The sequence below is a fragment of the Lolium perenne genome, chromosome 5, assembly GCF_019359855.2.
Source record: "Lolium perenne isolate Kyuss_39 chromosome 5, Kyuss_2.0, whole genome shotgun sequence".
Taxonomy (NCBI): domain Eukaryota; kingdom Viridiplantae; phylum Streptophyta; class Magnoliopsida; order Poales; family Poaceae; genus Lolium; species Lolium perenne.
In genome coordinates, this window is record NC_067248.2 from 220,024,700 (window position 1) to 220,049,483 (window position 24,784).

The 24,784-nt window shown below is 45.8% G+C and overlaps 1 protein-coding gene and 2 long non-coding RNA genes across 3 annotated transcripts; 2 read left to right on the forward strand and 1 right to left on the reverse strand.

Annotated features, from left to right (window-relative positions):
* Positions 1–4,596: 4,596 nt before the first annotated feature.
* Positions 4,597–5,696, forward strand: LOC127301978 (fasciclin-like arabinogalactan protein 1). The gene has a single exon (XM_051332302.2). The coding sequence runs from the start codon at positions 4,751–4,753 to the stop codon at positions 5,561–5,563; it is 813 nt and encodes a 270-aa protein (XP_051188262.1). The 5' UTR covers positions 4,597–4,750; the 3' UTR covers positions 5,564–5,696.
* Positions 5,697–8,106: 2,410 nt separating this feature from the next.
* LOC127301979 (uncharacterized) lies at positions 8,107–11,789 on the reverse strand. Its single transcript, XR_007852548.1, has 4 exons — positions 10,422–11,789; positions 10,142–10,338; positions 9,961–10,047; positions 8,107–8,770 (listed from the first exon to the last, which is right to left on the reverse strand). It is a non-coding gene; the product is annotated as an uncharacterized lncRNA (long non-coding RNA).
* LOC127301980 (uncharacterized) lies at positions 8,577–10,043 on the forward strand. The gene is made up of 2 exons (XR_007852549.2): positions 8,577–8,715; positions 9,356–10,043. It is a non-coding gene; the product is annotated as an uncharacterized lncRNA (long non-coding RNA).
* Positions 11,790–24,784: the final 12,995 nt, after the last annotated feature.

Below are 24,784 nucleotides of genomic sequence, written 5' to 3' on the forward strand. Positions count from 1 at the left end.
TTTTGGTATTATGGTATCATATAAGGGTATGTTTGGTTCAAAGAAGTTTCACGGGAATTTTGGAGGATTTCATTTCTTAGATTTATTTTCCTATAGAGCTTGTTTGGTTTATAGATTTGAATCCATATGAGTATTTTCTAGTTGTCTATTTTCCATGTTCTCATCGAAAAATTTCCCTTAGGTCCAATACCATGGAGTATTTGTTTTTCATGCAATGCAACTAAACAGCACACATTAAAAATTCCGGTGTCATAACTTTCGATGGGACTAAACATGTCATGACATTATGTTCCTACTTTTATTTTCTTGTTCTTGTGTTCTAGAAATCATGCAAACCAAACAAGGTCTCTTTGGTTCAATGTATTTTTTGTAGGATTTCAATCCATATGAATTTTTCTAGAGTTCATTTGGTTCAAGCGAATTAATCCTTCAAAATTCCTATAGAATTAATTTGGTTCAACTAAATAAAACATTCGAAACTCATATTGATTGCTTTCCTACACCAAAATCTCATAAAATTTCTATCAAGAGGTTGGAACTCTTGGAAGAATCCTACGTTTATATGGCAAGTTTGACATGTACTCAATCTCTATAGAAACTTCTTGCATTTTCTATGTGGTGTAATCAAACAAATTGTCTCTCTGATTTTAGTGTCTTTAATTCTAATAGGATTCCACGTGGAATGAGGATTTATTCCTGCGTTTTGGAAATTGTTCAAACCAAAGAGGCCCTAAAGGTTGGTATCACTAGATATCTCCTCCTCTTTTTCACACTCATTCTGGAAAGGGCGAGGAACTTTGCTATGTTTTCTATGTTCCATCCAAATGACTATTATGAAGTTTTATTGTTTTTGTGATCCCATGTTTTGTGCTTGCAATCCTATCAAATTCCAACATTCTTGATCAATCCTTGGATTCAAGGAAGGCCAAAAATAAGCGCCCAATTGTGTATTTTATTTAGTTTACGCATCTCATCCATATAGTTGGATCTCGGCACAATGACCATTCTTTAAGAACAACTACATAATAACACCTTAATGCACGTCGCCTAGAAATTATCGACACGATCTTAGTATAAGAACGGTAATAAGCGCTATACTAGAGATTTATATGAAACATCAAAGCACCCGGTTGCCAATATGATGGATCCTATTTTTTCATAATTAATATATATCCCTAAGTATCATCAGCAATATGCCATCACAATTGTAACTACAAAGATTACAAACATGATAAAATGATTATACATCCTCAGAATATTTTCTGTATCTTTTCTGATGTAATGAAATCAACATAAGAGAACAAATCATTTCAATCATTCAATAAAATCAAACATTGTGTATAAAGCATGAATTGAAGTCAAAAAAACATGCAAAGATACTAAAATATAGATATAAAATTACTATATCAAAAAGATGATATGATAGAAAACTCACGATCATACTTCTTTAGCTTTAGCTACCGACATATAAACATGTTAATGGATCTGCTGAAAAGTAAAATAATATTACTAAAATAAGGTTATTTTTATTTATCTTAATTATGTCATATTAGTATAAAAATAATTGTCCAAGTTTTATCGCGGGGACAATTGAACTCTATAATGTTTCCCACTTTGAAGCTACATAAGTAACCGAGTAACTGTTTAACTTGACCTAACTCTTAATGATGATGAATTATGTTTAAGTTCATCAATGCAAATTAACCTCGCACGATGGTATTACATCACACATAGTTCTAATATCGAGCTAATTTTACTTACAAACACCATGTGTGGGTGTTGTGATACTTTATTACACAAATTTGGGTTGGTTAAAATTGTTACTCACATATGTGATACTTTATTTCGGGTAACATTCTTATAGTGCTAGAACCATATTTGTTTCCTATCATAAAATATGATATCCATGAAAGCATAACTTTAATTTTCAAACTCTTTCAACCTATTAAACATGGTTCCCTCACATTTTTTAGAGAAAATATCCTTGCATTTGCGAGGGCCACCGCGCTTGTTTCAAAATTGAACATGGAACTTTTTTTAGTGGTTGATTTGGATCGATGGTTGTGATCCCAGTAAAATCTCCCCTTCTAAGAGAAATTTTATTGGGATCACAACTATCTCTTCCGTGTTGGAAATAGTAGCAATTTCCCAATGATTTAATCAATGAAAACAATAGATAAAATATAATTAGAAAGATTGAGATAAATTATTCATGCAAATCACCATAAAGTAGAAAAGCAATAAGTCTAAACTGATTTGTATGAGCAATATTACCCAACAACGAGCCTAAACAAAGTGCTAGAAGAAGGAATTGAAGTAAGATCTCACAAGCAAAAGGTAAAAACACATAGGTCCAGAAGAGAATTGGCGGTGCTGCCAAAAACATTTCAGATTTATGGGCAACCGAAAAAGAAGAGGAGCTCAGGGGTCGAGGCATTCCCGCAAACCGTGGCGCGCGCAGAGGAGGATGAGCATGTGTGTGGGAATGTTCTTCTCATGCTTGTACAACATGTGGAACAACCTCCCTTATAAGGAGTCCCAACCCGGGAAATAGCAAGATGAATCTGGGTGTGCGTGCACACGTTTTCTCCAACATTGTAAAAATGCTATTTGAAAATTTCAAAAAAATGAATTTTTTTTGCATGTACGTATTATGTTGATACGGTTGTATGTGACCTACAAGAAGATAATAAAATGTACAATGACACTATAATGATTAGTTTTGAACTGTTTAGAGAAATATGATTTTCCATTTTCACATTTATGTGTAGGTCATACATGGTTATTTTTATGCCAAAATCTACACAGGTAAGTGTCAACATAATATATACATACGCGCAGTTTTTCAAATGTTTCTGAAACTTTGAAATCCTAGCAATTTTTGGAATTTTTCGTAATCGGGTGCACCAACTGCCTCCCGCCAACTCTCTCTAAACTACTACCTCTGGTCTAAATTAATCGAGCGCACTCTGCCTGGCTGTTGTTTACTTCTAGCGTGACCCCACATCGATTAATTACGAACGGAGGGAGTATCAAGTAGAGACTAAACTTTTGTCCCACCGGTTGTCATGTATTAATGGGTCAGTTGGACCTTTGGGATTTTGAGGAATTGTGAACTAAATTAAATGGGGAGAATTGGATCCATACCACTGAAAGAACCAATCTTTAGAAAAATACCACTCAAAGTATATGAGTTAGAAAAATGCCACTGAAAGCTTAGCCCGTTATCTATTTTGTACCATCGCCGTTATCTCCACCTAAACTGGAGCTTTAAACGAATCGATCAACACGTTCACATCATCAATCCGCAAGGCAGCACTTCGCTGCCCTCTCTTGCAGCTCTCCAGATTGCACTTCAACGCCTGCTCCACCGTTGTAGTTTACTGGTCTCTCAAGCAGCATTATGGCAGCATATAACATGACTTCAGGACATATTTTCACATTTGCAGATGTAGCTATACAAAAGGGAGATTAGAGCATCTCTAGTCGCGCCTCCAAAGCGCCCCCAAACGGCGCCGAATCGAGCGTTTAGAGGACGTATTTCCTTCGTGCCGTCTTTGGTGGACGTCGCTTGCCAGCTGCGTCCCCCAAACGCCGCCTCCAAAATTTTAAAATACCTCATTTTTATCTTTATAGATAGAAGAAATCTGTAGGTACGGTGCAGGTAATACTGTACTAATATTTAAAGCTGTGCAATATAAACAAATTACATATAAAACTTTGAAAACTTGAAAAAACGTAAACAAATTTGAAAAAAATTAAACTACTACTTCTTCTTTGATGGCCCCGCCTTGTCGTCCTCACGGCTCGTCACCTCTTCCGAAGAGCCGGTGTCGTTCGACACGTCGGAGGAACATGTGTCCTCCTTGTCGTCGACGGTGCTCGGGCTAAGTCTTCGCCTTTGCCTTCGCGACGGAGAGCGCGACATTGCACTAGTTGTTGGGCACCATGGCGGTGCCGGCGGCCAGCTAGGTGACGGCATCTCTGGCTCGTGTGCGTGCGCTCTGGCTAAGTTGTGTGCGTGCATTGTGTTGAGTTCAGGTTGAGCTGGGTGTTTTCGTGTAGTTAACGTTCATTTCACGGCGGTGGCATAAATCAATAACGGACCAAGCTTTCGATGGTAATTTTCTAACCCATAAACTTTCAGTGGTATTTTTCTAAAGATTGGATCTTTTAATGGTATGGATCTAATTTTCCCAATTAAATGGGTTAGACCTATATTAGACAAAATTCTAACATTCCTTGGTTTGTGATTATTTCTATCGTCATCATGTTTCACTTTTCATTAATACGCATGCTGCTGGGGAAATTTTAGCCGATGGACCGAGGAAGGAAGTAGGGGTGGAGTGCACCGGCGATAACTCCATGCCAATGCTGACGATAGTTTTCTCTGTATACGAAAAATACAACGCGTTGCTCGTCACCGCCACATCCAACACCACAAAGATCCAAGCAGGAGTAGTGAAGAAGAAGACATGGAAATACGAGCAAAAAAAAGTTGCTAGTACTCCAGGTTGTAAGAAAAAGCAAATTACAGATGGAAAACGGCATGCTTTGCCAGTCAGTGCGCACGGCAAGTTACCTTAAACCCCAGGCTCATGTGTGCGGCATGGACATATCCAGCCGAGCTAGCTAGGTGCACGCCACTCTCCATCCCACTCCGCTCCCCTTCACTCCCCAGTCCCACAGAGCTCGCTCACCAGTCACTCCTCACTCCTGCCCCGCTCCAAGCTCGCCCCGCACATACACAATGCGCCGACGCATGCATCTCGCCGCCGCCATCCTCTGCGTCGCACTGGCACTCCCCCTCGCGGCGGCCGCGGCGGGCAAGGCAACCGCCGCCGCGCCCGCGGCCCCGTCAGCTCCACCGAACGTGACGGCGGCCATGGTGAAGGGCGGCTGCAAGGCCTTCGCGGCCCTGATCGCGGCCTCCCCGGACGCGGCCTCCACCTACTCCTCGGCCGCGGGCGGCGGCATGACGGTGTTCTGCCCCTCCGACGACGCGGTCGCGGCGTTCGCGCCCCGGTACAAGAACCTGACCGCCGACGGCAAGGCGTCGCTGCTGCTGTTCCACGCCGTGCCGGTGTACTACTCCCCGGGGAGCCTCAAGTCCAACAACGGCGTGATGAACACGCTGGCCACCGACGGCGCCGCCAAGAACTACAACTTCACGCTGCAGAACGAGGGCAACGTGGTGACCATCAAGACGGGCGCCTCGGGCGCCGTCGCGCGGGTGAAGGCCACGGTCCTGGACGCGGACCCCGTCGCCGTGTACGCCGTCGACAGGGTGGTCCAGCCGGTGGAGCTGTTCAAGCCGGCGCCGTCCCCGACGCCCGCGCCCGCGCCTGCCCCGGCCGCCGACGCGCCCAAGGCGGGCAAGGGCGCCCACGCGCGCCACCGGGCCGCGCCCGTCGTCGCGGACGCGCCGGGGCCTGACGCCGACGACGCTCCCCCGGCCGACCAGAAGAAGGACTCCAAGAAGAGCTCTGCCGCCGACGTGGTACGCTCCCGGTGGTTCGCCGCCGCGCTGGCGGTCGTCGCTGTGGCCTCGACGCTTGCTTAGGGTATTTTCTTCCATTGTCGGCGTCTGATCTGTTTGCTGTTATCGTGACCGTGGTGTGATGGCGTATGATATGCTCGCGGGATATGTGCTTCTTTCTCGGAAGAAATAGTTGTGTGCTCAATTTTCTTGTTTCGTTGGTAGATGTTCCTCTTTGTTTGTTGCTGCTACTGCAAGATCAAGCAGCGATGCATCTCCATGCTTGATGTCATCTTGAGCTTATTAAGCTCTGATTTTCGTTTGGTCGGATCTGGTGACTGATGGGTGCAATTTAGAAACAGAGTTGCTCCATACCATATTATCAGCCGCATTTTCCGCTTCGAAGTCTAAACGAGCCGTTAGAGCAATTCCAATAGTGCACGGGATACGCTTATAAGGCCTTATAGTCATTTTATACTAACTTTGCAATAATAGTTGTCTTTAAGGATTGATAACTTTATGTGTAAAAGCGCCACCATACATACTCACAAAGTCTAGGAAGACGCCAGAAATGGCTCTGCATTTGTCCATCTCTCTCTCTCCACTTCTCTCTCATCCACCTAAGCAAAACAACACTATTTTAATTCTTATAGCATACTGAGTCAGTCTTATTGTACTTGCTCTTAGTCGTTACAACTTGCTTCGAGGTACTCTAACAATTGTACAACTTGCTTCGAGGTATTTTAACAAGTCAATTTCTGGTTACAACCAAGATCTCACCAGAGCGTTCTCCCCTACAAAATAAATCGACGGATGGGTCCTTTGCTTGAACGGGGCGCCACCACTTGCCGGCGCTCATTCATTTCCTGGGGCTTCTGCTGTCGGTGGATGCTATCCGACTCAAACAGGTCAAACAACCGAAACCACGCATGGAAAGCAACAGGCAGTAGAATAAAGAGCAAGGAGGGCTGGAGGGGCGGTGGTGGAAAAGCTTGATGGTCATGGAGATGAGCGGAAAAGAGAAGTTACAGTGTGCCCAATGGCGAACACCGTATGGGGAGCTAGAGCTTGAACGGTGCTCCCGCCACGCTGGGCCTCTACCACTGCCCACAGGGTTCCCCAACATAGCCCAAACATCTTTTGGTGCAGGAAAGCACTCGAGTGTCGAATCGGGCAAGGCGATTGATGAGCAGCGGTTCTGTGTCGGCCTCCTCTAGGCTGCAGTGCTCACTGATCATTTTAGACGATTTTGGTTCTGGCCTACCACCTCCTCACGTTGATGCGTGAAATTGAAGACGCCTGTGTTTTTCCTTTTTGTCTTTGTGTAAAATCGGTTTAATTAGCACTATGTTGGACAGCGCTGAAATCGCCTTTGTCATGAACAATATTGGAGTTGTTGGCCACCCGATCTCTAGTTAAATTTACCGAATGGTACCATTTTATGTTTTCGGGACAAAATGCCACCACTTTTTTCAGGTTCTATGCAAATAACGCTAAACGCAAATTGGCAACAATTTTGTCTGGTGGGGCCCATGTTGGTAGAGGTAATTTGCTGAGGCGGATTAGGTCTCATATTTGATATTTCAGCACAATTAAAAATTAACAGTAAAAAAAACAAAAGAAGTGGGAGGTTGTCTCCTTCCAACGCATCGGAGACTACCTCCAGTCCACCACCGCCTCCAATGACCACATCCTCGCCCCAAGCTCGTGGCTGAGTGCCGCCGCAGTTTTAGAGGGAGGAGTAGAGGACGAGCTAGGGGCACGTTGAGCATGCTCATATAGTTGGAGAAGCCGGATGAGAACGTAGTTCACCTCGACAACGGCAGCACACGGCGGAGCAAGAACGCGTTGGGGAGGAGCTCGGGGATGCGCTGCTCTTTGGTAAGGGCTTCGTAAGGACCATAGGAACTAGGCATAGCTTTAGGGCCGATCGGTGAAGTCCATGATGTGGCGGAGGAGCCAACTCAACGGCAGCAGCAACGAATGGTGTCGGGAAGATGATGTCGATTGAAACAATTGGGGGGCGCTCTGTTTCGAGTACTTGTGTGGGGAGGTAGAAGGTGATGAGTTGGGGACGATGTGAGGATCACCTGGGCACGGGGAGGTCTATAAGGACGACGCTACGCTGCGACCTCGACGACGTGTTCAGGAGATTGTCAACATCACATGGCAACCACGACTTTAGTTAATGTGCAAGCTCCCTGTTGTCACCGGCTTCCACTTCGTGCCACCTCTACCGGAATGAGGGCGATGCATGAGAGAGCAGTAATGCTAAACATACGGACTGCATTTTGGATGACGGGAGGTGAGAGGATTAGCACCAATTAACAACTTGCAAGTCACCCCGTAAGTCTCTTTCCGTAGCAATCCATTCGTAGGTTTAGCATTTCTGATGAGAGATAGATTGGGAGGAAAAAACATTTTTTTTAATTTTTTTAAAGGGCCGACATGTGGGACCTAGTCCACCTCAGCAAATTAATCCTGCCAAATGGGTCCCAAGTGTCAGAATTATTGTTAATTCACGTCCAAGTGGCATTTATATTTGAGCTCTTTTACGGTGATTGGCACGGAACCTTAGCTCCGTCTAATCTAGTCTAGGTTCCGTCTAATCTAATTTTTCGTGACCGTTGATTAAATTGGTAATAGTTTTTATGTAACTTCTATAATGCTTCACCAATTATAAACGAACGTTTTAGAAGTCAACTCGTCAAATCAGAATCCGATAAAAAAAACCAAGCTCGTCATCGTAGACATGTGAAAAGAAGGCCACAATGCTTATACCGTGATAAAAAAAACCACGATACTCTTGACTCATGAACGCCCGCCGCCGCCGGCGATGCTACCGCCGCCCTTCCCCCCCTGTCGTGCGGATCGTTGGAGAGTCGCAGCCCCCTCTCCTCCATCGCGGCCGCCAGCCGCCGCCGCTTGCACGAGTACTCGTCCTTTGTCGGCAAGCCGGAGCTGCCGTCCTAATCAACGTCATCGGCAGCAGGCAAGCGAAGTTGTCGTCCACATCTACCTCATCGGCAGCAGGCAAGCCAGAGCGGGGCGATGGGATCGGACGCCGCCCCCTCTTCATCTAGGGGATCGTGGCCGCCGCCTCCTCGGCATCTGCAACAACCCTAAATCGTTCTCCTCCGCGGCCCAGTCCGCTGCAACGCCGCTGCTCTCCTTGCCAGCGGGATCAGAGTCGGTGGCCACCGTCCCCACCCTCGCCCGCTTGATCGTAACTCAAGGTCAGACCAGTGTCTCAACTCAACTTCATTGTTTTGTACGTCCATCAGTGAATGTCTGCAAAACGTATGAGTCAAATTCAGTGTTTTGGAATTTCTATCTCTACTCCCTATTGAGAGCTGTCAAAAGAAATAGAATAGAGGTGTATTTGTTCATGGCAAATCACAAATGCATCTCTGTGTAAGTCTGAAGAATGAAGAGATTAATCACCGCCCCCTCATGACCAAGTATTTCAGAATAACACAAAGTATCAACATTATATTCCATTACCTGAATAATATAAATCCAAGTATTCGTGTAGACCCATATAGCATGCATACCATCCTTTTAGACATATAGTGCTACATCTCTGGTCAAGTATAGCAAGTAGATGGCTATTCAGTTGAACGCAAACATCTTTACTGCCTAGAATGTTGCAGCAAATCTATATGTGGTAATGTTCCTCTACCTCAACTTCACCCAATGCATATCAAGACATACATCTCCACAACTGTTTCGAGCTCAGTACGAAACGGTGGTTAACTAGTACCGTTCCTCGTTTAAATCACTGATTAATCTCATGTAATATTCTCCTCAATCTTTTTACATTTATCCTTGTATTGTGATAAAACTTTTAATTGTTAGTTTGTATTTGGTCTGCAGGAAGATATGGCCAATGTGCGCGAGGAGTGTAAGGAGTACCATGAGAACGCAAGCAAGACGTTGCTAGCGAGGATGACGGATTCAAGTTCTACAACAGTTATGCCCTTTAGAAAGGATATAGTGTACGGAGAAGCTACATTGAGTGGGATGGAGCCAACAAGGAGATAATTCTGATGAAATTTGTCTATAGTAAGAGAGAAGATAGGATATGATACAAATCGTCAACGAGCAGACCATGAGAAGAAGAAGGCGTGCAACTAATGGAAATAGAGCACAAACTTGACGCCAAACTAATTACCATAAATGAGGTCTAAGTAACTGTTATCGGTTACAAATCCTTGTGGCCGTGTGCTTTAGTGGTGTGGCATGCAAATGTACTGCACACACATAGGTTTCAGTTTTCAGGTTTATCACAAACATTGATACTTCCATCGTTTGTATCTCAGATTTTCAGTTTGCACGTGTAAATCTGCTACTGTAATCTGTTAAAAATAACTGCTGGTTTGATGATCTGAGTCCATTCAATCTTAGCATAAACATTGTATACAATTACGGTACATCAAAGTGAGTCAAAAGATATTTCAAATGAGATGCAGCATTTGTACCTCTCCGTCTGTCTGAACTGTCCAAGATAGTTCACCAGTTGATATATCATGAAAGCAACTTTTCCCTTTATATCATCCTACCACGACCTGTCCAAGAGAGTAACCATGAGCTGGCTAGCAAAATGCTTGATGATTTAGTCTGTCAATTGCTGCTCAGTTCAAGAGTCAAGAGTCATGTTACCTCCAAAAAACAAGAGTTATAGGCTATAGCAGCAGAACACTCCACATTAGTGCAATACATGGTATGGCAGAACACTCCACGGTCAATGTAGGCATCAGTGTTAACAGAGTTTAATTTCCAATCACCTGTCTTGCATCCACAACATCAGCAAGAGCTTGTAGGGTCTGGCAAGATGTTGCACAGCATCATGTATTTTCCTGCAGCTCATTTTGTAACAATTTGAACAGAGATGAAAATGCAATCATTCCGAAACAGTTCAGAAATCTAGAGTAGCCAATACCTGGGAATCATAGCTGACAAACGAGCTCTCCAAATGTTGAGATGACGGTTGGCGCCTGCACAAATCTCAACACCTTTGTATGCCATAGAGCCTAAGTGCACGAAGGCGTCATTGTAGGCCGAGAGGAGGTATGCCATGAAGTCGGCTATGACAGTCATTGCAACAACCAGTGATGCTCAAATGGGAGCTGGAAGATATCTCATCGAATATTGCACATCACAGCAGAACGGATCCATAGGCTCACATACATTTCATGTCATGTGCTATGACTCTAATCAAATTCAGATACTAGCAGATTCACATTAGTTAATGGCATTACAGATGACATACTTAAACCGTGGAAGAGAGCTTGAGTGAAACTAAAAGATTGTTTTGCAATTTTAGGAGTCATAAAATTAGTAGAGTGATGTTTGTAATCAACCTAATAAGAAGAAGATCCTGTCATGATTGGCCCAGCTTCTACCGTGTTGCCTATGCCTATGGGCATCATGCTGATTAAGGAGGAATTTCACATAGCTCAAACTGTTGAATATGAATGCATTTTGATGGTGATATGATCCTAGAAACATAGCAGCAAAGAATACTGAAAAATCTTCTGCAGTACCACGTGCTAGCCATGAAGAGCTTCAGCGAGAGAGGACACTTATACGATATGGTAGCCGAAACCCAACCATCGTCACCACCGCTCCTCCCCTCGCCGGCCATGTCCAACGGCACAGCCGCCGCTCCTCCCCTCGCTGGCCTCGACCAACGCCGCAGCCGCCGCTCCTCCTCACGCTAGCCTCGACCAACGCAAAGAGGGCAGGCTAACGCAGAAGCACCAGCAACCCCGATGTGCGAGGACGAGGAGGGCATGGCTGACGCCTTGGCAAGATACGAGGAGCAGCCCTCCTCTCCTCCCGGCCAAACTGCCCAGGCCTCGGGGGTACGGCAACTGCCGGTACCCCGCGCCGCCGCTCCTCCCATAGCCGGGCGCCTCCGCCGTCCCCTCCACCCCGCGCTGCCCTCCGTCGCGGAGATCGAAGGGAGAGACCTCCGTAGACACCGGGTGCCTCCGCCGTCCCCTCCACACCCCGCGCTACCCTCTGTCACGGAGATCGACGGGAGACCTCCGTGGACGCCGCCTCAGCCGCTTCAGTCTGTCGCCGTCCACTCCCCTCCGTCTCCCTACCCTTCAACGCGGCCACCTCCCCTCTATCGCGGAGCTCGTAGGAAGCTCCGATGCGGCCCCCTCTCCTCCATCGCGGAGCTCGCCGGAAGGTAGGTGGCCTCTCCTCTGTCGCTGGGCAGAGCTCATCCGAAGCGAAGAGTGAGAGATGAGAGAGAGCGAGAGATGGGAGACAGAGCGGATGAGAGAGTGAGAGAGATAAATCTGTAAGTTCTATTTTTTTTTTTGATGAGAATAGTACGAACTTCAAGATGTGTGCGAGATGATTTGTTATCAGATGATTTGTCCGTTTAAAAGGATGATTGTTTTTTTATAATATTCGCAAAATATATATCAGGTTCCGGTCCCACCGAATTTGGTTCCGGTCCCGCAATTTTGGTTCCGTCAATTTGGTTCCGTCTAATTATCACCGTTAGATGGGAGCAGATGGACGGTTATTTATTGCCAAAACTTCAAAAGAATGTGGTGGTTTTTTACCGGAAAACACAGTGTGTTACCATTTGTTAAATTTAGTTAGAAATGTGGTGTTTTATCTAACTACTTGACAGAATTGATATCGTTATGTGCAGAGAGTCATAGACACATAGTACCAGTGTCAGGTTCGTGTATTCGAGGACATTCAGCCCGCCAACGGTGGATATTGCCTAGCTCTGTCCCATGCCTGCCACGAAGCTGGCCGTGACGCCTTGTGTGCGGCCATGGCCACCGACACGATACGCGCGCGGCGGACTGAGATCAGGTGACATGGCTAAGGCATGTCACGTGTGAACAGTGCGGTGACATGCACCCCTTTTCTCACCGTTGGATCTAGATTAGATGGTAGGATATCACTGCTACAGGAACAATCTACAGTGCATTTGCTACAGGATATTGGCACAGGACATTGCTACAGTACATTCGCTACAGGACCGTCTACAGTCGCGCGCTACAGTGTTTGATCTTGTGTGTTCATTTTCAATCCTACGGCCTACGGTGCATGTCACCGCACTGTTCATGCGTGACATGCACCTGATCTCAGTCCGCGCGCGGCACCACCAGAGACACCAGCGGCCGAGAAGAGCTCAAGCGATGCCGCCCAAAGAAAAGCTCGCGCTCGCGACCGCCCAACGGCAACGGCAACCGCACGCGCATCATACCGTACGTACTCGACGACGACGGTGAGCTAAGCCGGACAAGGCCTGCACGCACCGTCCAATGGCTCGCGAAGCGCTCGTCCTCGCCGCGCTCCTCCTGGCCGCCGTGGCCGTGGCGCCGCTGGCCAGGGCCCAGACCGCCGCCGACGCCCCCGCGGGCGCGCCGGCCGCCGCTGACTACATCGACGAGTCCGCCTACGCGCCGGCCGTGGAGATCAACAGCTTGGCCGACACCCGCGCGCCGGCGCCTGCCCCTGGCCGCGCAGCGGATTACTGAAACAACTACTCTAATCGGTTCTTGGCACGAACGTGTTTTCGTTTGTTTGTAGCAAATCGTGTGCGTAGTAGAAGAGGCGGTGGCCTGCTAGGCTCGATTGATGGTTGCCGTGGACCAACTGGGGGCTCACGCCCCCAGGGAAGCTCGCCCGCTACGGCAACTAGGCCGAGGGCTCCTCGTCCGAGCAGTCAAGCCGTGCACCGCCCGTGCCCGTGGCTGCGACCATCGAGGAGGACGACCTCGTCCCCGCTCGATCGCCAACATTCTCCGCCGGGGACTACGTCCACGGCAGCGACGATGAGGAGGCGGTGATGGCGCAGACCTTCGCCATCAGCGAGGCGGAGGCGAGGGCGCGCTTCCGCCGGGAAGAGGCCGACGCCGTCCACCAGGTACGGGAGTACGAGGCGGCCCGCCGGGAGGCCCGCGTCCGCAAGGTCAAGCTCGAAATAGTCGAGCTTGACAACGAGGACGCGTGAAGACTTCACGGCGCCGACGATCTCCGCCAGCACCGACACCACCGCGCGCGCCATAGCTTTAGTAGGTCGCATTTTGCTCATTTAGCTAGGTTAGGTTGTCGGTGTGCCAGTAGTATTGTCAATTCCCCGCGCTATGTAAGTCTCGATGCTCAATCGGAGCATCTATTTCATCTAAACTATGATCATCGATTAAAATTACCCGCGCCAATTCGAATTCCTGTTTTCGGTTCCATTTTTACGGGTTCCATTCCGCGCACTGCCAATTTCGTCAGAACTTGCGTTTTCGGTGAACTGAACTCCCGCTTTTCGGTTCTCGTTTTTTCGGTCTCTGTTAGAGTTGCTCTTAGTTAGTAGTAATGTGCACGCTCCTGACTTCCACTTCGTGCCACCTCTACCGGAATAAGGGCGATGCATGAGAGTGGCAATGCTAAACATACAGACTGCATTTCGGATGAAGGGAGGTGAGAGGATTAGCATCAATTAACAACTTGCATGTCACCCCGTAAACCTCTTTCCGTAGCAATTCATCCATAGGTTTAGCATTTCCGATGAGAGATACTACCTCCGATTCAAGGAATAAGGCGTCCTCGTTTTACGTGTTTTTTTTTTGACTAAGAATTACTTCAAATATATAAAGATTGTTTGTATGAAATTAACATCATTAGAAAGTGTTTTTCGATACGAATCCAACGATACTAATTACATATAATATAACCAAGATTTTGTTGTATAATTTTTATGGTCAAAGTTCGCATTGAAATACGCGTGCGCCTTATTCCTTGGGACGGAGGTAGTAGATTGGGAGGAAAACGAATTTATTTTTATTTTTTAAAGGGCCGACATGTGGGACCTAGTCCACCTTAGCAAATTACTCCTGACAAATGGGTCCCAACTGTCAGAATTATTGTTAATTCACGTCCAAGTGGCATTTATATTTATTGCCAAAACTTCAAAAGAGTGGTGGTTTTTTTTACCCAAAAACACAGTGTGTTACCATTTGTTAAATTTAGTTAGAAAGGTGGTGTTTTATCTAACTACTTGACAGAATTGATTTTTTTTTTGAAACGGAGGCAAAAGCTTTGCCTCATCCATTAATTAAGAAGAAAGTGCCCAATTTTTAGGAGAAAATAGGGCGAAAACCAACAACACACAGAGCACCCGGCCAACCTGGCTACCCACACAAGGCACACATGCCATCGAGAAGAAAGACCATCGTTGAGCAAATCATTGAGCGTCATCGTCGTCACTCCTCCACGAGCCAGCGATTCCGACTTCACCTTAGACGACCGCCACCGAGACCCTCGCCGCAAACGACATCGGAGCCCAAGAGAGCCTATGCCAAACAATCGACACCCAAGAACGTCGAGGAGGAGGCAGCTCCGACTTCAACCGTGACCTTCATAGGAGAAAGTTGCACGCCTTGCACCGACGCAAGCACCAAACAAGTGGTATCGTTGCCACAAGTCGCCTCGCAGCTCCGACTTCACCATCATTATAGGGGTGACGAAGAACATACCGCAACTCCGATCCGCTCACCATTGTCATCGTTGCCACGCAGCCCACGTCGCCAACACCTTTCGTTGTGTGCACATAGACACATATAGTAGCAGTGTCAGGTTCGTGTATTCGAGGACATTCAGCCCGCCAACGGTGGAGATTGCCTAGCTCTGTCCCATGCCTGCCACGAAGCTGGCCGTGACGCCTTGTGTGCGGCCATGGCCACCGACACGATACGCGCGCGGCACCACCAGAGACACCAGCGGCCGAGAGCGCAAGCGATGCCGCCCAAAGAAAAGCTAGCGCTCGCGACCGCTCATGCTCATCGCTCAACCACACGCGCATCAGCACGCCACTCGAACCGTACGTACGCGACGACGACGGTGAGCTAAGCCGGACAACGCCTGCACGCGCCGTCCAATGTCTCGCCGAGCGCTCGTCCTCGCCGCGCTCCTCCTGGCCGCCGTGGCCGTGGCGCCGCTGGCCAGGGCCCAGACCGCCGCCGACGCGCCGGCCGCCGCTGACTACATCGACGAGTCCGCCTACGCGCCGGCCGTGGAGATCAACAGCTTGGCCGACACCCGCGCGCCGGCGCCTGCCCCTGGCCGCGCAGCGGATTACTGAAACAACTAACCTAATCGGTTCCTTGGCACGAATGTGTTTTCGTTCGTTTGTAGCAAATCGTGTGCGTAGCAGACGACGCGGTGGCCTTGCTAGGCTCGGTTGATGGTCGCCGTATGAATATGTAATCTTTTCTTCTACTTGCCGACTTACGGCTGTCATCTGAACATTTGGTATTTTGTAACGTCAATGTCACGGCTTGTCAGTACTCTGAATATCTAAGGTCAATGACCTGCTAGGCTCGATTGATGGTCGTATGAATATGACCATGGCTAGGCATATCCGCACTAGAAGATGATGGAGATGATGAGTTGGGTGGAAGAAGTAAAATTTCGGCATGAAGTTTTTGACCTACGTTGAATGTTTTCGTCAAAGATGACATCACGAGAATTATACACGCATGATGGAGATGTCGAGACCCTTGACACCTTTGTGAAGCGGGCTTTAGCCAAGAAAAAACACATCACATAAAATGGAAAGCGAGTTCGCATTTGTTGTAGGGGTGGAGATTTGGCTAGTAAGCACAACCGAATATACAAAAAGGGTGTAATTGGGTGTAATATTGAGGACTTTTCAGTGGGTGAGGCAAAGTTCAGACCTTCTGTAGGGAGGAGATTGATGAGAAATATCATCGTGGGGAAAGTTTCATCCCAAAATTTAAGTGTGTTGGATGCATTTGCAAGCAAGGAGAGACCAACTTCAACAATGTGGCGATGTTTACGCTCGGAGGAGCCATTTTATTGGTGTGCATTGGGACATCAATCATGGTGAGTGATACATACTTTTTGAAAGAAAGAGTGAAGTTTCTCATATTTGCCACCCAATTAGTTTGCATAGTGACAATTTTGCCATTAAATTTGCGCTAAACATTGTTGGAACTTAAGGAAGACTTGGTAAACCTCGGAACGTTTCTTAAGCAAATAAATTCATGCAAACTTGGCTAAATCATCAATAAAACTTACATAGTACGAATGTTTGCCAACCGAGGTGGGTTCCGCTCCCCATACATCGGAGAAAATTTGCTCCAAAGAAACAATGAAAACACTAGTAGAAGTGAGATATGGCAATTGATGAATCTTTTCTTGTTGATATGGATCAGAAACATATGAAAATTTATTTCATGTGAATGTGGTAGATTATTACAATGAAGGATTTGTTAAATAACATATGAAGAAAGATGCCATAGTCGTTGATGCCACACTGATGAAAACGACTTGAGTGTGACGAAGGCGTGCCTGAAGGACCCGGTGGAGATAGGCGCAATAGGATACAAGTTGTTGTGACATGGGCCTTTAAAAACGATTTGCTTTGTGGCCTGATCCTTAATCAAAATAAAAAACATGTGAAATTCAATAAAAACATTATTATCAAGTTCAATTTTGTGAGCAGATAATAAGATTTTGGATGCACTAGGCACATGCAAAATATTGCTAAGATGAATGAAATTATTGGGGGTATGAAAAACTGAGTGACCAATATGTTTAATGTCCATACCTTGACAACTTGCATAGTGGACTTGATCGTGCCCCTTGTAGTGCTCGTGAGTGAATAATTTGCTAACTTCACCAGCGATATGATCTCTGGCGCCCATGTCCACGTACCAATTTGTTTCAACACCATAAGAGGCCATGTGCACAACTTTTTCATCAGTGTGGGAGTCATCATCATCACCATAGTGCCACCAACACTCGCTCGCAGGATGACCATACTGCTTGCAAATTTGGCATGTGACGCCCTTGATGAAGGGAGGGCTTGCGGTGGCCACGACCATAGCCACGCCCCCTTTGTACGGAAGACGATGACCATGATCTAGAGCATATTGGCAACATGGAGGGCGCCCACCTGGCTGGTTGTGACCACCTCCATAGTGTTGTAGTATCCTCTGCCATAGTTGTTTGTTGATGTGGTAGTTGTTGTCGTCACTATAGGAGCCTTGACGGTAGCCACCCCTTGTCCCGAGTGTGAGCCATGGCCGCGAGCCGTTGCGCTTGCCGATGAAGTAAAGATGCCAGTGGGATGCTCGGACTCGGAGAGCATCTCTTGGTGGTAGTCGAAGGCCATGAGTTAGTTGCACACACCGGGGAGGAGGCGGCGGGGTTGGCGTTGATGGAGACGACACAGGCACTGTATTCCCCAGCCAAATCGGCAAGGAGATTGTAATATCCCAGAACATAGGACAAACGAAGGGTATGATACGTCTCCAACGTATCTATAATTTCTGATGTTCCATGCTAGTTTTATGACAATACCTACATGTTTTGCTCACACTTTATATCGTTTTGATGCATTTTCCGGAACTAACCTATTAACAAGATGCCGAAGTGCCAGTTCCTGTTTTCTGTTGTTTTTGGTTCCAGAAAGGCTGTTCGGGCAATATTCTCGGAATTCGACGAAACAAAGACCAAATATCTTATTTTCCCCGGAAGGTTCCAGAACACCGAAGGAGAGTCGGAGGCGGGCAGCAGGGGGCCCACACCATATGGCGGCGCGTGTCAACACCCGGATTTTTAAGTCCAGATGCCTGTTATGCCATACATCGCAATCCCAGGATTATTGTTGTTGCGAGACATAACAGTTGAATATCATAAGTCATCATTTATTACATATCATAGTCGTCTTACAAATAGATCACATGATCCAATATTACAATAATAGTTGACTATTGTTTCAACACACATCACAAATACATAGCGGAAGCGTAGATAGAAGGGGACTCTATAGTCCACAGGCCAACGATTGACGTCAGGAGTAGTCCTAGTTGTCGTAGACGTCCTACTGTCCATCCTCTTCATACTGTTGTTTCTCTTCATAGTCTGGCCATTTGAATAGCCAGGGACAAAGCCGTGAGTACTTTAAAGTACTCGCAAACTAATACTAATGTAAGTACTAGCAATTCTAGTAAGGGGGATGCTAAGCTCTAGTTTCTTTTGCATAAAGCCAATTTTAGTTCACAAGTATTTGAAATAAAAACTCTTCATGTGCTAACTAACTCAAGTGGGAACATTAGTGTCATTCCCACAACTCAGTTGTATTTCAATTCAAAATCACCATTTCAAGTTCAAATCACAAGTCACCCTTCACATGTCACATTTTTGAAAATGGTCCGATGACGGAACAGTATGGCCTTTCCAACCGTCCATAACCGTGGACGCGGCTATTCGAATAGTTCTACACTCTGCAGAGGTCGTACACTTGTGCCACAACATTTGCAATAATCCGTCGTGGTTAATCGGCCCTCGATTTATCACACTCCGTGTGCGGACTACCAACCCTAACCGTTCACTTACATACCCTAGTATAGGCATCTCTCCCCATGAGCTTGGCCTCCCGCTGAAGACATGGGCCACTGAACCGCACAGGGCTTGGGCCGGACATTCACCTCATATTCACGTCATATCACATCATCTCATATTTCGTTGGAGGCAGCCCTTGGCATAACCCCGATGACGCTTGTTTAGAGGGAACCCATACTAAGATACATAAACTTCTAGTTAAGCCCTACCCATATCAAGTATTGTGGGGGTACTTGTAAAATTGGAATGGTATCGCATCCGAACCCAACCATCAGTTTTCGTAAAATTCACCATGGCATTCACCAGTCAAATTCATGTCATTTTCACCTTCAAAATCTTTCAATAGAATGACTCATCATTCCAAGGTTTTCAAAGTCTTTTCATTTCACCAGCTCCCATCTAGAGTAGTCAATTTTAATTTAGCACTAGCACCTAAGTATGAGGGGTGCTAAGTAATTTGCTTTGCTTCTAGGCTAACATTGATACTCTTGTACTAATCCAATACTCACCAAATGAATCATGAATCAAGAAGTATTTTGATAAAACAAAGGTAAGTAAAGCTTGTAAAGTAAAACTGGGAAATAGGATCATGAACATAAAGTAAATGGGTAATGCCTTGCTCATGGTGAGCTTTGCACTTTGCAAGAGTATTATCTTGCAACAATAGAGCTTGCATTGGTATTAGCTTGCAAGAGTATAGCTTGCCTTGGTTGTTGAGGTGGTCAAAGTGGTCTTCTTCTTCTGGGTCGAATCCTTCCTCTTCCGGGTATTCTCCGGTACTAGCGTCTATACACGAATACGAGGATACAATCACCAAGCAATTCATTGGCTATTCTAAACGTCACATGTATTCACACAAACTATTCTATTCCCCCAATTAATACAATTTGGTGCATTGGTGGTCTTGCTTGAGGAAAAATAATTTCTTCTCATTTCATATGTAAATGATAGTTTCCATATAGTTCTTGAGGAATATTTTCCTCTCATTGAATCTTCTTTAAGATTTAATTTCTCAAACAATCACACATCAATTCAGGTTGACCTAAGTCAAACATTCATCATCATCATTTGAGAAAATGATTTAAATGAGGTAGAGACACCTCATACCATTTAACAATTCTACCAATGATTGAAAATCTCCAAGTATTTCATATGAGAGCATTTGACCAAGGGTCCAAACTTCATATGAAAGTACTTGGGACAAGATTTAAATGAAGTGAAACACCTCATATAATTTACACAAATTAAACTAGCATCACACATTACTATTAGGTGGGTGGATGTGTTGTTTTTCTTATTTAAGAAAAATAATTTCCTCTCATACTAATTAAGGTGTTACTTTTAATTACTTAGAGAAATAATTTCCTCTCATTATCTTATTAAGATTTAATTTCTCTTAATATATGACCTAGGTTGACCAAAGTCAACCTCTTCATACTTATTATTTAAGAAAATGATTTACATGGGGTGAAGCACCTCATACACTTTAATCATAATATGGTAAAGATTTAATATCATCAAACAATTCATATGAGACCTAAATGACCAGAGTCTCTACCTTATTTTGAATTGTTCATGACAAGATTTAAATGAGAGAAAAACTCCCATGTGATTTATTAATAGTTTTGGACAATATCTTTGACTAGAAATAGCCATATAGTCCTTTAATTAAGCTAGGCCATGATCATTCAAAGTAAGCATGGCATATTGTTTCAGAAACAATTAGTACAAGTGAAATGTGATTTATAGGAGTTGGAATTAACTTAAAAGCATTTTTGGTTGATTTTTAATAATTATTCTAAGGCAGAAAAGTCCCTGCCTTGTTTATTTTCCTACTTTAATTCTATAATAGATCTAGGGTTCAATCCAGTGGCATTGTGTAGATAAAATCCTAAGCTTTCCAAATATATAAAATTTGTAAAATTTGGCCAAGTCAAACAGATTCTATGAATTTTCAAAGTTGGAGCCAGTATTGAATTTGAATTGAATTGATTAAACCGAATTTGAATTTAACGGGCTGGCGGGAAACAGAGTTGGGCCGAATTGAATTAAAACAGCCCATGTCCAGCCCACCACGGTCCACAGACGCGTGGGCTGCCTGACAGCACGGGACCCGCCTGTCAGCGGCTCACTAACCCCGAATCGGTACGGGGGAGGGACGGCCGTTGGATTACAACGCGATCGTGCGGCGCACGATCGTCGTCTCCTCCGATGAGAGGGCTTACTGGCGCGGCGAGGCACGGGGGTCGACGGCGAGCAGGGACTCCGGCGAGCGGTGGTGTTGACGCGCGGCGAAGTTGTCGTCGACGGCGAGTGCGCTGGTACCAGTGGTGTTGCCGATGGTGCTCCAATTCGTCGACGATGATCTCAGGTCCGCTGCGGGCTCCGGCGATCGATTGGACGGCTCCGGTGAGTAATCGAGTGAGAGGAGTGGACGAGGAGGCTCAGAGATGGGAGGAGAAGGTGGTGGCGTGCTTGGTTTGGCTCGGGGAGCTCCCTATTTATAGATGCCAGGGGTGCTGTGAGGCGTGGGCGAGGTCAACGGCGAAGTCGTCGGTCCACAGCGGCGAAGGAGCGAGGAAGGAGCGCAGTAGGTAGGCGACGTCATGGCGGTCCTTGGGGCATTAATGGCGCGGTACGGCGAGGCGTACGATGGTCGGGCGCTGGCGCGTACTGGCGCGGATGCGGCGGGATTGTGTCGTCGTCTCCGACGGCGGCGGGCAAGGGCAGTGGTCGCGTGCGTGTCTGGCACGTCCGTGGTGGCACGGTGATGCTCAAGGCGTCGAGGAAGGGACCAGGGCGAGCGTGTGCTGGCGAGGCGGCAGGTGGCCAGTGACGTCCGCGGCGTGCACTGCGGCGACGTCATCGGCATGCGTGGCCGTCCTGGGCGCGCGTCGTGCGGCTGCTGTCGACGTCCTCCTCGACAAGTGGCGATGCTAGGTGGTGTAGGGAGGTGTGGTGGCGTTGTTTGACAAGGTGGCCAGGGTGGTCGACGATGGAGAGGAGGGGAGGTGCGGCATGGCCGGCATGGTCATGCACATGCATCCTAGCCCTCCTCTCTTAGGGTTACTGTGGGGCATTGAGTGAGAGAGGGAACTAGGGGACATGGTAGAGTGGTTTAGGGCATTAGGGTTGGTTGTAGGACACTATTTCAAATAGTGTTGTTTGTCCCCTTTTTGTATTTCATCAATTTTTGCCCAAATTTGATTGAGTTCAAATGGCTACTGATACGTCTCCGACGTATCGATAATTTCTTATGTTCCATGCCACATTATTGATGATATCTACATGTTTTATGCATACTTTATGTCATATTTATGCATTTTCCGGCACTAACCTATTAACGAGATGCCGAAGAGCCAGCTTCTTTGTTTTGCTTTTTGGTTTCAGAAATCCTAGTAAGGAAATATTCTCGGAATTGGACGAAATCAACGCCCAGGGTCCTATTTTTCCACGAAGCTTCCAGAAGTCCGAAGGGGAAACGAAGTGGGGCCACGAGGTGGGGACACAGTAGGGCGGCGCGGCCCAAGCCCTGGCCGCGCCGGCCTAGTGTGTGGCCCCACCAGGACTCCACCGACCTTGCCCTTCCGCCTACTTAAAGTCTCCGTCGCGAAAACCCTACCAAGTTCGACGAAACCAGAGAAAACCTTCCAGAGCCGCCGCCATCGCGAAGCCAAGATCTGGGGGACAGGAGTCTCTGTTCCGGCACGCCGCCGGGACGGGGAAGTGCCCCCGAAAGGCTTCTCCATCGACACCACCGCCATCTTCATCACCGCCGCTGTCTCCCATGAGGAGGGAGTAGTTCTCCATCGAGGCTCGGGGCTGTACCGGTAGCTATGTGGTTCATCTCTCTCCTATGTACTTCAATACAATAATCTCATGAGTTGCCTTACATGATTGAGATTCATATGATGATGCTTGTAATCTAGATGTCATTATGCTAGTCAAGTGGATTTTACTTATGTGATCTCCGGAGACTCCTTGTCCCACGTGTGTAAAGGTGACAGTGTGTGCACCGTGTGGGTCTCTTAGGCTATATTTCACAGAATACTTATTCACTGTTATGAATGGCATAGTGAAGTGATTATTTATATCTCTTTATGATTGCAATGTGTTTTGTATCACAATATATCTGTGTGCTACTCTAGTGATGTTATTAAAGTAGTTTATTCCTCCTGCACGGTGTAATGGTGACCGTGTGTGCATCGTGTAGTACTTGGCGTAGGCTATGATTGTGATCTCTTGTAGATTATGAAGTTAACTATTGCTATGATAGTATTGATGTGATCTATTCCTCCTTTCGTAGTGTGAAGGTGACAGTGTGCATGCTATGTTAGTACTTGGTTTGGTTATGTTGATCTGTCATGCACTCTAAGGTTATTTAAATATGAACATTGAATATTGTGGAGCTTGTTAACTCCGGCATTGAGGGTTCGTGTAATCCTACACAGTTAGTGGTGTTCATCATCCAACAAGAGGGTGTAGAGTCTAGCATCTATCTATTTATTCTGCTATGTGATCAATGTTGAGAGTATCCACTAGTGAAAGTATGATCCCTAGGCCTTGTTCCTAAATACTGCTATCGCTGCTTGTTTACTGTTTTACTGCATCTTTACTTCCTGCAATATTACTACCATCAACTGCACGCTAGCAAGCACTTTTCTGGCGCCGTACTACTGCTCATATTCATTCATACCACTTGTATTTCACTATCTCTTCGCCGAACTAGTGCACCTATTAGGTGTGTTGGGGACACAAGAGACTTCTTGCTTTGTGGTTGCAGGGTTGCATGAGAGGGATATCTTTGACCTCTTCCTCCCGGAGTTCGATAAACCTTGGGTGATCCACTTAAGGGAAACTTGCTGCTGTTCTACAAACCTCTGCTCTTGGAGGCCCAACACTGTCTACAAGAATAGAAGCACCCGTAGACATCAAGCTATTTTCTGGTGCCGTTGCCGGGGAGGAAAGGTAAAAGGCATTCATACTCCGGTCCCAGGTAACTAAGTACTTTTCTGTTGCCGTTGTGTCTGTGCTCGAAGCTATTTCCTTTAGATCCTGCAATTGCATCTTTTTGTTTCTTGTTTACACTAGTTAGGCTTAATGGAAAACAACAACAAAATGAGAGATCTTTATGAACTTTATCTTGAATTAGGACATGATGTGTTTGAAGAGAAAATTAAAAAACCCATGGAACTTATGCATGCTAATGGGAATGTTATTAGTATGAATGCTTTGAACACCATTGTTGCTAATGCTATGGAAGAATTTAAGCTTGGGGAGGTCGGTTTTGATGAAAATGATCTCTTTAGTCCTCCGGGTATTGAGGAGAAAGTTTATGTTGATTATGATATGCCTCCCATATATGATGATTATAATGATAGTGGTCTTTTGGTGCCGCCTACTATGGAGGATAAGTTTAATTATGATTACAATATGCCTCCTATATTTGATGATGAGAATAATAATGATAGCTACTTTGTTGAATTTGCTCCCACTACAACTAATAAAATTAATTATGCTTATGTGGAGAGTAATGATACTTTTATGCATGTGAATAAGAATGCTTTATGTGATACTTATATTATTGAGTTTGTTCATGATGCCACTGAAAGTTATTATGAGAGAGGAAAATATGGTTGTAGAAATTTTCATGTTACTAAAACACCTCTCTATATGCTGAAATTTTTGAAGTTACACTGGTTTTATCTTTCTATGCTTGTTACTTTGCTCTTCATGAACTTATTTATTTACAAGATTCCTATGCATAGGAAGCATGTTAGGCTTAAATTTGTTTTGAATTTGCTTCTTGATGCTCTCTTTTGCTTCATACTCTATTTTTCATGTGAGCATCATTGAAATTGCTGAGCCCATCTTAATGGCTACAAAGAAAGAACTTCT